At 44.0% G+C, this 16,135-nt stretch overlaps 1 protein-coding gene across 12 annotated transcripts in view; it reads right to left on the bottom strand.

Annotated features, from left to right (window-relative positions):
• Positions 1 to 16,135, bottom strand: part of RPH3A (rabphilin 3A) — a 320,776-nt gene that overhangs the window by 12,980 nt on the left and 291,661 nt on the right. For all 12 annotated transcript variants that reach the window (XM_054663620.2, XM_054663617.2, XM_063786060.1 and 9 more), the window contains 7 exons: positions 13,351 to 13,437; positions 12,780 to 12,842; positions 11,656 to 11,880; positions 9,347 to 9,426; positions 6,726 to 6,800; positions 5,170 to 5,279; positions 584 to 710 (listed from right to left, as the gene is read on the bottom strand). In XM_054663620.2, coding sequence (XP_054519595.1) covers positions 584 to 710; positions 5,170 to 5,279; positions 6,726 to 6,800; positions 9,347 to 9,426; positions 11,656 to 11,880; positions 12,780 to 12,842; positions 13,351 to 13,437 — 767 coding nt within the window. The remainder of the gene's footprint in view (positions 1 to 583; positions 711 to 5,169; positions 5,280 to 6,725; positions 6,801 to 9,346; positions 9,427 to 11,655; positions 11,881 to 12,779; positions 12,843 to 13,350; positions 13,438 to 16,135) is intronic.

Here is a 16,135-nt window from a genome sequence, read left to right as displayed (position 1 = left end):
TCTGGCTGCAGAGCCCATACTCTTAAACTCTAGGCTATGCTGTCTCCTGTTTATCTACATGGTGCTTTCTGACTTCATGACTGACAGGTGGGTAAGGCAGCAATATTTCCTACACCAACAACTGTTAATTTATGAGTGCTTACTATGCATTAAGTTCTATTTTGATTATGTTATTTTTAAAAACACAACCCTCCCAAGAGGCAGGTACTGTTATAACACCCACATTACAGACAAGAACACCGAGGCTCGGAGTGGTTCAGCCTCTTGGCCAAGGCCATGGAGCAGCAAGTGGCAGAGCTGGCTCTGAACCCAGGAAGCCCACGCTGCCCCTGCCATGCTGTCGATCCAGTTTGGCCAAGAAGAACTCATGTTCGAAGTGATGCTGACACAGGGTTTGTGAAAGGCAGAGAGAGAATGCAGCCTGAGGTTGTGAGCTGGAATCTTGACTCTCCTCTGCAGACCTGCTGCAGTGCCTCTGCTACCCAATACCCCGTGGATCTATTTCCCCCGATTCAGACCCAGAGGAAGGCAGCTCCCCCAATCTCCCCTCCTCCCATCAGATCCTGAGGGTAAAGTCACTCACAGGAATCACTCGCTCCAGGCAGATGTTGAAATTCTTCCTCTGGTTGGGCTTCAGTTTCTTGAGGGAGAATCTGGTCTCACCAATAAATTCATTGTGGCCAAATTTGTCCTCATCACAGACGGAGATCCTGCCACCAACACAAGGGGGTAGAGAGAGAAACAGGAACAAATATTAAGACACCGCTGTGTGCCAAGAGTTGCAGCTGATACTGGTAAGGAATGTGTAATGTATGTGGAAATAATATGATTTCCTATTTATTTATCACTGGGCCAAGTACCTTTAATTTCTTCTTTATTGCAGTATAACTGACATGCAGTAAAGCACATAAATTTAGTTTATAGCTTGATGAACCCTTGCATTTGTATATACCCATGTAATTCCCACCCAGGTCAAGATATAAAACATTCCAGAGACTGAAAGATCCTCAGGATCCTTTCTAGTCACTGCCTGTCTCAAAGATAGCCACTCTTTTGCCTCTGGCCACATGAAGTCATTTGTCTGGTTTTTGACCTTCATATAAATGGAATCATATAATATAGACTCTTTTATGTTGGCTTCTGTTGCTCAAGATTATGTCTGTGAGATGCATACATGCACAGTATAACTTATCCTTTTTATTGCTGCATAGTATTCCACTGTGTAAATATACCATAATAATTCTGCTGTTGACACAGGTTGTTTCTAGTTTTGAGTTATTATGAATAATGCTGCTATGGAATATTTATGTTCATGTCTTTTGGATATACATGTACATATTTCTATTGAGTATTTTCCTAGGAGTAGGGTTGCTGGCCATGGACTAGGCATAAGTTTAGCTTCAGTAGAAACTTCAAAACAGTTTTCCAAGGCAGTTCCACCAATTATGTCCCTACCAGCAGTTTATAAAGGTTCTGGTCACTCTTTATTCTCTTTGACTTCAATTATGTCAGTCTCTAATTTTAGCCTTTCTGGATGGGTCATAGTATGTCACTAGTTTTAATTTACATTTCCCTGATGACTAAAACAGTTGAGCCCCTTCTCATATACTTTATGGCCATTTGAGCATCCTCTTTCGCAAAGTCAGGCTAGGAACTTTTCTCATTTAATTTTTCCTCTTTCAAAACAACTGCATTTACCATTTAGAGAAGATACTGGGGCCCAGAAAGATTAAATAATTTTTCCCTAATAAGAGGTAGAACCAGGGTTTGAATCCAGGTCTCCCTGAATCCTATAGTAATATATTGCCTTTTGTTATCTACCTTACACAGCATTGAGTAACAGTGGCACAAAAAAGGCAGGTCATAAGAAATGTCCCTTAGGACAAGAGTCTCCAACCCTCAGGCCATGGACCAGTACCAGTCTGTGGCCTGTTAGGAACCCAGCTGCACAGGAGGAGGTGAGCAGCAGGTGAGCAAGCATTACCACTTCAGCTCCGCCTCCTGTCAGATCAGTGGCAGCATTAGATTCTTATAGAAGCATAAACCCTATTGTGAACTGCACATGTGAGGGATCTAGTTTGCATGCTCCTTATGAAAATCTAATGCCTGATGATCCAAGGTGGAACAGTTTCATCCTGTAACCATCCTTCTCCCTACCCCAGTTCATGGAAAAACTGTCTTCCACAAAACTGTTCCCTGGTGCCAGAAAGATTGGGAACTGCTGCCATAGGAGATCAAAAGGACCAGTCATGGCATGATAATTTATCCTGACAAACACTAAGAGAGGAAAGGACTTATTGTCCTCCAAGGTATGGGAGGCATTCTTGGGGGACAGGAAGGGACTGTAAAAGTACCACACTCCTTGGCCACCAACATTAGTTGAACAAATGTTCAAAGTCCTGGAGGGTCCAAACACCCTCATAGCTGAGTCCTGCACTGTCTAACACTGGAGAAAAAACTTGTCTCTACTGAGCTGGTTGGGGTGTAAACAATATCATCCTTCTTCAGGGCAACGCATCTCCAAAGACATAAGAGAATAATCACTGTTTTTGACCCTGTAGCACCACTTATAGGAATTTACCTCAAATATATCATAAGGCAAGTACAAAAATATTTAACTACAATGGGTCCAAAAAATAGTTAGAAGGAATAAATGAGATCTAATATTTGATAGCACAACAGGGTGACTATAGTCAATAATAATTTAATTGTACATTTAAAATAGTGAAAAGAATATAATTTGATTGTTTATAACACAGGGATAAATGCTTGAGGTGATTAAAAAAACATTTATTTTAACCCATTTAAAAAACTCATGATGCGATTATTACACACTGTATACCTGTATCAAATTATCCTATATACCTCATGAATATTAATATATACACCTACTATGTACCCTCAAAAAATTAGAAATATATTTAACTACAAAGATGTTTGTCACAATATTGTTTATAACTATGAAAAAAGCAGAAATAACAAATACTGTACAATGGAGGAACTGCTTAAGAAAATTATGAAATAACCACAAAATGTAATAGTGTACATTAGAGAAAGTGTTGTACTTAGTCATCAGGGAAATTTGAAACCACAACGCAACACCAGTGCACACCTACCAGAATGGCCAAAATGAAAAAGTGTTGATGAGGCTGTGAAGCAACTGGAACTCCCATGCATGGCTGATAGGAGTGCACACTGGCACAGCCACTATGGAAAACTGGCAGTTTCTATTAAAGCTGGACATACCCATATCTTATGGCTCAATCATTACACTTCTAGGTATATATGCAACAGAAATAACTACACCTGTGCACCTAGAAACAGCTACTAGAATGTTCCTAGCAGCACTATTTGTAATAGCCCCAAACTAGAAACCACCCAAATACATCAACAGTAAACTGGATAAATAAAACTGCATTATATTCCTGCAATAAAATACTAAATAGCAACAAGAATGATCTACAACTACACACAACTTAGATGAATACACATGTAAAATGTTAAATGAAAGAATATAGATACAAAAGAGCCACACAATAAAATTTCATTTATATAAAGTACAAAAACAGACAAAATTAACTTGTCCTGTAAGATGTTAGGATATTGAATACCCCAGGGGAGTATTCAATAAGAAGGGGCCACAGTGGGGGTCTTCTGCAGTCTAGGAATGTTCCATTCCTTAAGCCCAGTATGTTCACTATTATGAAAATTCATCAATGTGTGCATTTATATGTGCATTTTGCTAAATGAATGTTATGCCGCAATAAAAATATTTACTTAGAATAATGTTGCAGCCAATTTGGAAAGCAGTTTGCATGTCTCGTAAAATTGTTTTGGAAAACATCACATATCCCATGATCCAGTAATAATTCTCTTTGGTTTCTGTCCTAAGGAAACTCTCATATGTACACAAAGAAGAATAAAGTTGCTCATTGCAACTTTGTTTGTAACAGAAAAAAGCTGAAAACAATTTAAATGTCCACCCAAAGGGAATTGGCTAAATAAACTGGTAAACATTTACATAAAAATTTAAAACATGCCAAACAATGCTGTACGTTGTTTATAGATACATAATTATGAAGTATAAGACATACTTGAGAATGATACCCAAAGAATTCAGGATGGTGTTTAGCTCTTGGGAGAGAAGGAAGAGGACAGGACAGGGTGGGAGATAGAATATACAAAAGGAGCTTCAACTTGCATCGGGGGTGCTTTATTTCTTAAAAAAGAGCTGACGCAAACACAGCAAAATAGCAAGATTTTTAACAGATCAAGTATCGGGTGGGTTCATGGATGTTTGTTTTAGTATATTCTATACTTTTCTATTCATTTGTAATATTTAAGAATAAGAACATTTAAAAAAATCTGTGATAAATCCATTCTGTGGAATATTCTGAGGCAGTTAAAAATTAGGTAGATTTAAATGTCTTTTCATGGCTTTAATACCGAGATATATTGTTAAGAAAAAAAGGCAAGTTCCATATATATATATATATATATATATATATATATGGAAATAAGTGCACCTGTGCACCTAGAAACAGCTACTAGAATGTTCCTAGCAGCACTATTTGTAATAGCCCCAAACTAGAAACCACCCAAATACATCAACAGTAAACTGGATAAATAAAACTGGATAAATAAAAGTGGATATATATAGATAGATAGATAGATAGATAGATAGATAGATAGATAGATATAGATATAGATATAGATATCCATTACTTCTAATGGCAAAAACTGCAATTACTTTCACACCAGCCTAATAATTCAACATTGTAGAAGAATATGAAATGGCATCAATGTATTCTTAAGTGATACAGATGTACTAATGAGATGATCTACTGTAATAAACATTTTTATAAGCACTCAATTTTATTAGGAAAAAACTTTTACATACACACCCACACACGCACCATCCCCCAACACACACCCCTGAACGAACAGATACCAAGATGTTAACAGTAAACAGTTTCAACTTATCTGTATTTTCCAAGATTTCTACCAAATATATATATCATTTTTTGGTAAAAGTAAACAAGAAGGAAAAAAATAAACTATGTAGAGATCTTTTTAGAGTGAAGCCCTGGGGGCCTCACCCCAAGTCTCAGTTCCACCCACCCCGAGTCTCCCCTTTGCCTCCCTCTCTGCCCTCTGCCTGCCAGGTACCTGAGGGTCTTCCTTTGCATGTCCTCATCGGTGATGCCGTGATACACGAGGGTCTCATTCCAGATGGGGTTCCTGGTATTCCGCAGAGTTTTTGTACGAAGCTTGTTGGACTAGAGCCCCAGAGAGATGGACAGAGACACCTACCTCAGTGGGGAGCCAGTCCTGGAACCCCATCGTTTGGGCTGACGTGGGGTGGGTGGGTGGCTTTCCCCATAGGAGTATCCAGGGGCTTAGTTATTCCCAAATGCATGTTCTCAGGGAGTGGGTGATGTCCTCCAGGATCATGGCCACAGAAAAATGGATCAATGCTTGACACTGGGTCCCCTCTCCCTCCATGCACTAAGCCTCCTCCTTGAACTTTCCCTTAAGAAAGCAGAGACATCTTCCTTTGAGAAGAAATCATTTATAGGTCAGGGAGACAGAAATGAGAGTCACCCATTCCCATTTAGGCAGGGGATATTGGGATGGTTCTCTCTGTTCCCCCCAGATAGTACCCTTCATGCCTAAAATTCCTTAGAGGGGCCAACATTTTTCATTTTACTCTAAGAGAAAGCTAGAAATGCAACTATGCCCAGAAGAGGTGGCCTGGTGACAAATCTCATTCATGCTAACATGCAAATGATTCACATTAGATTCTTCAGCAAAGCAGCTTTGGCTATTAGGAGTGGGTAAAGGAGGGCATCTAGAGGAGAAGCAAACATCACTGGGGAGTGAGGAGGAGCAGGGGCCAAACACTTCATAATTTGGCCATGGCCAGGTGAGGAACTGTCTTTCCTTGATCCAAAGAAAAGAGTGAGACAAAGTATATGTGTGTGTGTTGAGGGCGGGGGGCGGTGTGTACAGGTGCGTACATGTGTCCTCTTTTGTCTCGTGGAGCATTTGGTACTTGCAGGGGTATTTAACAGGCATTTTCTGAAGATCATTTGACAGATGTACTGCCACCTTTGCCTTTAGGACGTCTATGTCAAATTAATACAAAGCACAAAACAAAAACCAGGCAGGCACACTTCCATTTCCAGCCATATACTCTGGGTAGGCCAATCCCCAGAGAGGAGAATTAACCCCAGAGTAAAGCAATGCTCAGCCGGTGAGCTTGAGGGGAGAGAAGGGTGGGAGGGCCAGGGCTTCAGAGAATATTCTCCAAAGTGCTTAGTACTAAAATTTGGAGAGAGCCACTCATTTCTATTGAGAGATGAGGAGTGTGTGGTTGGGGCATAAAATGTGTGGGGGAGGTGAGCCAGAGTCAGCAGTGGGAGAGCCGCTGAAGGTGTTCGAGCAGATGAAGGGCATCATCAGGGCATCTGCTTCTCTTCTGGCATTGGCAGCTGCCCAGATCCCAGGTTTCTGAGTTGGAGAAATGGACAGAGCCCCTACCCAAGGGAGAATGACCCCTGGAACATACTTTGCTTGCTCTGCAATGGCTTTGCTACTCACAGGATGAGGTGGGGTTGGGGATTTGGGGCAGATAAGGCTATTTTGGGCTCTGAGCTGAGAACCCTGGGTATCTGCCAGGGCCCATGCACCCGGTTTGCAGAGAAGCCCAGGCCATATGGTACCTTGCTGGCTCCCGGCAGGAGGTGCAGCTTAACGTAGGGATCAGCCAAGCCGTTTGAATCCATGGGCTTCAGGCCCTGCAAGAGAAGGAGGCAATGGTGTGAGGGCCTCAGGAGGGCCCAGTGCTCAGCTGTCATCGGCAATGGGCATAGCCCCTGGCATCTGTCCTGCCTGTTGGTCCACCCTGTGTGCTTCCTCCTCCAAAGAGAGAGAAGGGAAATGCAGTATCATGGAAAGAGTACTGGGATGGGAGACAGGGTTTTAAACCTGGCCATGTCACTTCCTGGCTATGTGACCTTAGGCAAGTTTCTTAACCTATCTGAGCCTCAGTTTCCCCACCTGTCAAATGGGGATGAGAACAGTACCCGCTTCATGAGGTGGTGAGATTGAAATGCAATTCCACCTATAAAGTGCTGGCATATGGTACACACTGGATCAAGGCTGGATTGTTATTGCTAGGATGGGAGGACATGTCCCAGAAGAATAAAGGCAAGGTCGGGGGAAGGAGGATACTCCTGCATTCTGGCCCTGACCCCTGCATTCTCTTCTAAGACTTCAGTGTCTCCATCCATCAGGGCTGGGATGAGGCTCAGATAAGATACTATAGAGGAAGGAAGCTTAGGGTAGGTAGGAATTAAGTTGATTTGTTAAAATGAGCAATCCCCAAATTCCTGGGGCTTAGACATACTCTGTCCATCCCCTACATTCAGACCAGGCAGATGTCCCACCTCTGGGCTCCCGTCATCCCTCTGCACAGCACTTATACCATGCACAATTGGCTGTGAACAACACGGGTGTGAACTGTGTGGGTCCACTTACATGAGGATTTTCTTCCACCTCTGCCACCCCTGAGACAGCAAGACCAACCCCTCCTCTTCCTCATCCTCCTCAGCCTACTCAACATGAAGACCATGAGGATGAAGACCTTCATGAAGATCCACTTCCACTTAATGAATAGTAAATATATATTATCTTCCTTATGATTTTCTCAATAAATGTTGAATTTTCTTTCAGCTGGCTTACTTTATTGTAAGAATACAGTACATAATACCTAAAGTATACAAAAGATGTGTTCATTGATTGTTTACGTTGTCAGGAAGGCTTCCAGGCAACAGTAGGGTAGTAGTAGTTAAGTTTTTAGGGAATCAAAAGTTATACCATAGATTTTCAGCTGCTCAGGGGGGTTAACTTAACTCCCACATTGTTCAAGGGTCAAGTGTATTGTGTCCGTTGATCTCCTTGGATCTTGTTTCCCCACTTGTTCAATGGGGCTGGCAGCAACTCCTGCTTCATGGGGCTCTTAGAGGATTAAATGAGATCTTGCCTGTAAAGATCGGCTCCATCCCTTACCAGCTGTGCGAGCTCAGACTTTAACTTTCTAAGCCTGTTTCCCCATCTGTACAATGGGGCTAATAAGAATCCCTACCTCAGAAGTTTCTATAAAAAGGAAACAAAATAATGTATATGCACTTACTTCACTGTGTTATTGGCGGGGGTGGAGGGGCAGTGTTCAGTGCTTCTAAGTGCTTGCCACAGTGATAATAAATAGGTGTCCAATAAATCCTGATACATACTTGGTGCCCAATAAATGATGATATATTACAGGTGCCCAATAAATGCTGATACATAATAGATGTCCAATAAATGCTGATACATAATTGGTGCTCAATAAAAAAGTGACTTGGGCAAAGGAATGTGTTGGTCTAAGAGTTGTGTTAAGCAGTTCATACCTCATTTATCATTCAAATTGAGACATTTTAAGAGTGAAAAGGGAAGCAATTAATTATTATAGCGAGGCAACAGGCATAGAAGGGGACTGTCCTGGGAACACTGGAACGTGTGCCCACTACTATCCTTATGGGAGAGACACTACTATTATCCCCAATTTACAAATAGGCACACTGAGACACAGAGGGGTTAAGTCACTTCTCCCAAGTCACACAGCTAGGAATGGTCAGGGCTGGTATCTGAACCCAAGAAGCCTGGTTCCTGAGCCCCTGCTTGTTTTTCTGTGTGGACCAGGCTTGGGGCTTTGCAGGGTAGGGGTTCAATCCTAGTCAATTACTTTCTGGGGTTTGCACTGGCTTCAGCCAGCTTTTTGCCCTGGGGTCTGGAATCAAGTCAGCTCACTCCCCCAGAGCCTGCAGCGAGGCTGTCCCGCCCCCTTGGAAGCCCATATTAGTGTCCCTGTGTCTCGGCTGCTGCTTCAGTGTGACAGCCGCTTCAGCAGAAGGGGCCTCAGGCAGACACAGGGATGGGACCATTCCATGACCATGTCAGCTGTCGAGCCAGGCTGTCGTCTCCTCCCGGTCAGAACCTCCACCATCCCCTCCAGAGACACTGCTGGCCCAGGCAGATAGAGGCCAACTCTGCTCTTGAAGCCCAGCTGCATGTACTCCCAGGAGGTGGTTGCAGATAAGTGAAACCCCTCTGGGACCATCCCCGGAGGAGGAAGGCCTCCCAGAAAGGAATTTGCCTAATTACTGTGACTCTTCTCATCACCGTCACTATCATCGATAGACAAGCAACAACAGGAGACAGGCCTGGTCATCCATCCCCATCTGAGTCTCCTAGCCATGCCAGAGCATCCTGAGAGGTTCCCCGCATGGTCCCCATCACCCACCTTGGCCTTAATGATGGTGCACTGCAGGGAGCTGTTGTCCTGGTCGTAGAGAAGGCTGAATTCCAGGGCACCCAGGGTGGCTGAAGGGGGCAGAGACAGCAACCAAGATAACGAATATTCAGTCATTCAGCAAACATTTCCTGAACACTTACTATATGCCCAGGCTGGGCTATGAATTGAGACCACAGAAGAGAAGAAAACTCGGTTTTTGCTGTGAGTTCCTCATCTTGGTAGACCCTGCACTACCTTAGAGCACTCAGGACATCTGTGATCAGTTCATCATCTGTGCACTTGCCTAGGCAATGCCTTTCTGTCCTGATAGATTGAGAACCCCATGAGGGCAATAGCTGGGATTATCTTGTTGACGGCTGTGTCCCCAGTCACAACACACGGCACATAATCGTAGGTGCTCACTTAGTTGCTGAAGGAATAAATGCATCTCAGCATTTGCTGTTCCCTCTGCCTGGAATGCTCTCCCTCTAGATCCTTACATGGTTGGCACCTTCTCGTTATCCATATCTCAGCTTAAATGTCACCTCCTCAGAGAAGCCCTCCTTGATCACTCTCTAAAGTAGCTACCATCATAGTCACTCAATGTATTTTATTTCTTTTATGGTGCTCTGTCTCCACTCGAAATGAATTCATTGGTATGTTAACTGCCTCTCTTCACTGGAGTGTTAGCTCCAGGAGAATAGCTGGCATGTCTATCTTTTTTTTTCCATGATATCCCCAGCATCTAGAACAGTTTGAGGCACTTAGTACATGCTCAATAAACCATTGTCAAATATAGAGATGAGTGAGTGTGTGAAGAGTATAGAGTATGGAGACAGGTTTGTAATAAACTGCCGGGATAAGTTAATAACAGGGACAGACATGAGGCTGGGAGGACTCATCTATGCTTGGTGGGTTGGGGACATTTAAGGCCGATGGAAAGAGCAGTAGCCAGTGTTCCAGGGAAGGGCCAGGATGAGGGAAGGCAGAAGGGTGCATAGACAGGGCATTTTCAGAGCAGAACCAGCCTGTGGCTGACAAGATGGGTGGACTCCTCTCCTTTCTCCTGAGACCGCAGACCCATGATCCATGGGAGAGCACAGGACACGAAGGGGGACAGCTGATCTTCCATGCAGGCCTGCCCTCTGATCTGCTACAGCTGTGTGATTGACCACCAGCCCCTCCTTGAACTGACTGGATGAGCTTGGACAAGTCCCTCAACCTCTTGGAGCCTCATCTCTCAATCTGTAAAATGAGAGTTATAAAAGCAACTATGCCCAGGTTCGTAGGGAAGATTAAATAGGCAAATGCACAGAATACACTCAGAATAGTGCCCAGCACAAAATGAGTGCCCAACACGTGTGGACTTTTATTACCTCTGATGTCCATACGCATAACAACAATTCCTCGTGGGTGTTTAGCACTATGTAATAATGATTTCCATTTTTGAAGCACCTTCCCAGAAGGTATCTCAGTTTATCTGCCCCTTAGCCTGTGGGGGAGGTGGTGCTGTGCTTTTCATTTTACAATGAGGAGAGATGACATGGCAGGTCAAGGCTGTGTTGCTGGTCACAGCCCTTGATCTGTTCCTTCTGTGTGGATCCAGTTTTCCAACTTGATCAGAAACAACTGGTAATGTCCCCACCCACCAACACATATTGGATGCAGACACTTGCCAATTCTACCTCTCTCCAGCTCACAAAGTCTGCCCCAGGCACACCAGGGTTAGCGGGGGGAAATGTCACTGGTGTGTGTGTGTGTGTGTATATGTGTGTGTGTGTATACGTGTGTGTGTATCCCTGGGACTTGGGGTCTGGGTGGGATAGGTACATTGTAGGCATTTAATAAGGGTGCAAGAGAAAATGCCCAGTAAATTTTAAATCATGATTAATAAATTACTTGTAGAAGATATACATTAAAGAGTTTTAAAAATTGTTAAAATTCACACCTAGGAGCGAAATTGCTGAGTCATATAATAATTATATGTTTAACCTCTTGAGGAGCTAGTAGACTGAACATCAAGAATGTAGTCAATGCCACCGAATTGCAATCTTTAAAATGATTTACATGGTACCATTGATGTTATTTGTATTTTACCACAATAAAAAATATATGTAGCACTTACTCTTTAGGAAGCTGATATTTTGTGAATTTAGAAACACAAATCTGTACTTCTATCACTTGGTTAATATGTTTATTAGGTCTGGTATATTAGGGGTCTGGGGATAGACAGGGCTGTCCCTGAGCCATTCCTGTTTTCCTGGGCTTGGCTCCTGAAGTGATTTTTCCAAGATACCTCTCCCTTAGGCACCACCTACTTGCTTCATCCGAATCGTAGCTGTTGGCTTCCTCTTCCTCCTCCTCTGGGGGTGGTGGCTGGCGGGCTGCGGCAGGCTGGGGGGCAGCTGCAGATGCTTGGGAATAGGGTCCGGAGGGGTGGCTCATTCGGTCCTCTCTGGCTCCAACTGCTGCGTAGCCCCCGACTCCCCCTGTTCTCTCCTCTCGGGGTGGGGCAGTGGTCCCAGGGTCGCTCGGAGCCACCTCTGCAGGGAGATAAGGACAGGAAACATCCAGCTGCGTCCCTGTTTCATAACAGCAGCACCTAGCAACATTTTCAAAAGATGCGGATTCCTGGCTTCACCCGGAATCAGTGGATATGCAGTGGGACCTTGGGATCTCTGTTTGACAATAAGCCCCTCAAGCTGATTCAGATGTAAGCAAAACAGACCTTGTGGGGGTACAAATCAGTGGTGTGGACTCTGGAGCCCAGACAGCCTGGGTTTGAATCTTGGCCGTGTGACCTGCGGCAAATTACTTAATGTCTCTGAGCCTCAGTTTCTTTATCTGTAAAATGGAAATTATAATATCTGAAGCTCCTCAAATAATAGTATTTTTTAATGAACAAATACAGGTGCAGCACTTAAAACAGTGCCTGATGCCTGAGAGAGCAAAAAGTGTCTTGTAGCTGTGATTGATACATATGATGGTGATGCATATTGATCATATATATTAATAGCAACCACAGTCGCTCAGTGTGGGCTTATTATATTCCAGGCAACCCACCAAGGTTTTCTATGTGTTAGTTTGTTTAATCCTCCCAATAATTCTGTGCGGTAGGTCCTAGTATTATTCCCATTTTATAAATAAGGAAACTGAGGCTCAGGGAAGCTAAGTAACTTGCCCAAAGTCACACAGCCAGGAAGTGAAGGGGCAGGGATTTGAACCCAGGTAGTCTATGCTCTAAACTATATGTGTTGGCATTTCTATCTAGCTAATCTTAGTACGGACTATCTAAAGTTTTAGACTCGGGGGGCTGTTTAGATCTCATCAGACAGGTCTCAGGTTGCAGGCTGAGTCACGTTCTGGCAGCTGCCTGCTCTCTCTCAGGGAGGTAGGGGAGAGGTGGCCACTTGGGCAGGCATGGGAGGAAGCAGATACTTGCCTGGCTTCTGATCTGGAAAGCGTCCTGCTGGCCCAGGACCCGGTCTGCTTCCTCCTGGGGTCCCTGAGCAGGGAGAAGAGACAAACAGAGATGCAGCAGAGAGGGTGGCATCATTTGGGGGTTCACCTTTTCCTTTTCATTTCACAGGTGTGGACACAGGCCCAAAGGCAGAAAGGTACCCGAGGCTGCAGAAACAGTCCCACTGGGAGAGGAGCTTTTGGATTTAGAAAGCCTTGGATCCAAGCCCCAGTGCTGTGGGAACTTTCTGAGCCTTGACTTGCTCCTCTGTGAAATGGGGGTGTTGGTCCTTGAGGTGGGAAACACTGGCAAATGAGGTGCCATCACTTTCTGCACTGGGTGGGTAAGATGCTCCCTGCCTCCTCCTCCCACTCCCCGCCCAGCTTCTTGGCCCAGGGAATTACTGGTTGTAAGGGTCTTAGAAGAGCTTAGGATTTAGTTGTGGCTGCAGCTTTGCAGAAAGCCCAGCATGCTCTGCAAGCAGGGATGGGAGGTATGAGGGTCACAGCCGAGTGACAGCCTGGGCAGGTGCTAGCAGGTGAGTGTCAGGTACCTGGCTGCCCAGGCTGAGGTGGCGCTGGGCTCTGCACCGAGCCTGGGGCAGGTCTGGAGGCCTGGACTGAGTTGGCCCGTCTCAAACCTGCAGAGGAAAGAAAAGAAAACAGCCATTATGTGTCACACACACACACATCAGGAAGGAGCTTGGGACCACTCAGCTGGTGTGGGGTGAGCCCCTTGGACTTTCACTGGAGGCAGCTCCTCACTCGCTCAGCTCTTTCTGACTCTTCTGCCTTCAGTGTGTTCTTTCTTCTCAATACTCAAGACTCTGGTGAGTCACAGCAGCAGCAGTTGTTAAAAAGCACAGGTTCTACAATCCTCCTTCCACCTGTGTGACGTTGCTCAAGTGACCTGTCCTCTCTGGGCCTCAGTTTCCTCACCTGGTATATGGAGATAATCACTTAGCTGATAGAGTTGTGGGGAAGATAGAATGATACAAACAGGCAATGCTCAGAACAGTGCTTGGCATGTACTAAAGACTCGACACATGACAGGTGGTGAGATTATTTTATTATTATTGAAAGAATATGTCTCTATCTTCATATGGACTTGGCTTTGCCTTCCTGCTGTTTCCCATATGGCCTGTGTGACCTTGGGCTGGACACTCATTCTCTCTGAACCTTAGATGCCCCATGGAGGCAACAGTTCCACTTGACTCATAATAATAATGAATTAATATTTATTTAGTGCTTACCATGTGCCCTAGACTTTACATATAAGAACTTCTTTAATTTCTACTAATAACCTTATGGGGTGGGGCCTTATGAGCTCCATTTTATAGATGGGGAAACTGAGGCACAGAGAAGTTACTGAGCTCATCTAATGTCGCTTGGCTGGTTACTGCAGAGCCAGGGTTTGAACGCTGGCAGTTGGCCTCTGGAATCTGTGCCAGAGACCCTTACATGCTGTTGTTTCCCAGAGAGGGACTGAATGGAATGATGTGTGCGGCAGTTTCTGGTACCCAGAAGGTGTGATGTTCTGGGAAGAAAGCCCTGCTTTTTCTTACCTCACTGGGCTAGATGCCATCTTTCCTGAATCCAGCACTTTTGGCTGGATGGATGCTTGAATACACATAACAAAGGATGCTTTACCATCTCTGCCTGGGGGCTTACAAATCACCAAGTCTTGTCCCAGGTTCTCACATTAGCACTGCCATTTGTTTGTTCACTTGAGGCCCTGTTCATTTGTCCATTCATTCATTTGTTCATTCAACAAGCATCCAGTGGGTGTCTACCAAGTGCCAATCCCTGTGCTAAGATGAACAAAACACCATCTTATATCCTCCAGGAGTGCACAGCCCAGTCACAGGAAGGAGACAGACACTGAAATGATGAGTTTATGATGCAACAATACCCAACAGTCATTGAGTTCTTCAAATGCACCAGGCCTTGAACATCGCCTCATGGAAGCTTCACAACTCAATGCCATGCATGGTATTGTGCTCCCCATTTTGCAGTTGAGGTAGTGGGGGTTAAATATGCCCAAGGTCACATAACCAGGAAGCCCCTAAGGTAGGACTTCTGTCCAAATCTATCTCAGATCTTGTTGAATGTGTAAATCACACCTGAAGCCCATCAACAATAGAATAAGCTGCTCCAAGAGGTAGGGAGACAGAGAGTACGTGGGTGATCAAAACCCTTTCAGAGACCTCTGAAGGGATTTCCACACTGTGTGTGAGGGAGGACTCTGAGATTCCAGGATTAAGCCCTGGAACAAGGGAGTTTTACTGGGAATTTGTTTTACTGAGCTGCTCTCAGTCCGTCAAGTGGAACTTGTAACAGACCAGCTAGGAGCATTGGCTCTGCACGTGAACTGCCTGGGTTAAACACCAGCCCTGCTATTACTTTTATGTGACCTTGAGATTGTTTTAGCCTCTCTTTGCTGCATCTATTATGTGAAGATGACTACAATAGTACCTATCCAAAAAGAGCTGTCGATTGGATCAGTATGACCCATGCAAAGGGTTTGATCACATACCTGGCAGAGGGTAGATGCTCAATAAGTTTAAGTTGCTATTATGATTATTAATTCAAATCTGCAAGTATTTGAGAGCCTATAATCAACTAAGAATCTTAGTATAGGCTGGAAAATGATGAGCAAGAGATAAAATTATGGTAGATGCTCCAAATATTTGGAAACATAATAAATTAATGGAGAGAGACATGTCCCTGGTATTACGAGGGAGAGAGATTCAGGCTATAATGCTTTAGACGGTGATAAGTCCTGCATTAGGGCTGCGTCTCACCACCCTGGGAGCTCAGAGAAGGTAGCAGCTAACCCAACTCAAGGTGGAGCAGGTGGATGCTAGAAGCTAGACAAGGGGAATATTTACATTGACTCCTGAGGGGCAGGGGATTCAAATCCAGTTCAGAAATGTCCTATGACTGTCTTTGTCCTCAGAAGACAAAATAATATAGACGTTAAAAGCAGGATTTGATATACGGAAATTAACTCAAAATGAATCAAAGACCCAAATATAAGGGCTAAAACTATAAAACTCTTAGAAGAAAACATAAAGGAACTTCTTCATGATCTTAGATTAGGCAATGATTTCTTAGATATGACACTAAAAACATAGGCAAGAAAAGAAAAAGAAAAGAAACTGGGCTTCATCAAAATAAAAGCCTTCTGTGCACCAAATGACACTATAAAAGAATGAAAAAACAACCCATGAAATAAGAGAAAAATGTGTAAATTATATATCTGATAAGACATTAATATCCAGAATATATAAAGAACTTCTATGACTCAACAACAAAAGACAAACTATCCAGTTTAAA

Source organism: Pan troglodytes, chromosome 10 (assembly GCF_028858775.2).
Source record: "Pan troglodytes isolate AG18354 chromosome 10, NHGRI_mPanTro3-v2.0_pri, whole genome shotgun sequence".
Lineage (NCBI taxonomy): Eukaryota > Metazoa > Chordata > Mammalia > Primates > Hominidae > Pan > Pan troglodytes.
Note: the sequence above shows the minus strand (reverse complement) of the source record. Positions and strands in the feature narration are given on the sequence as shown.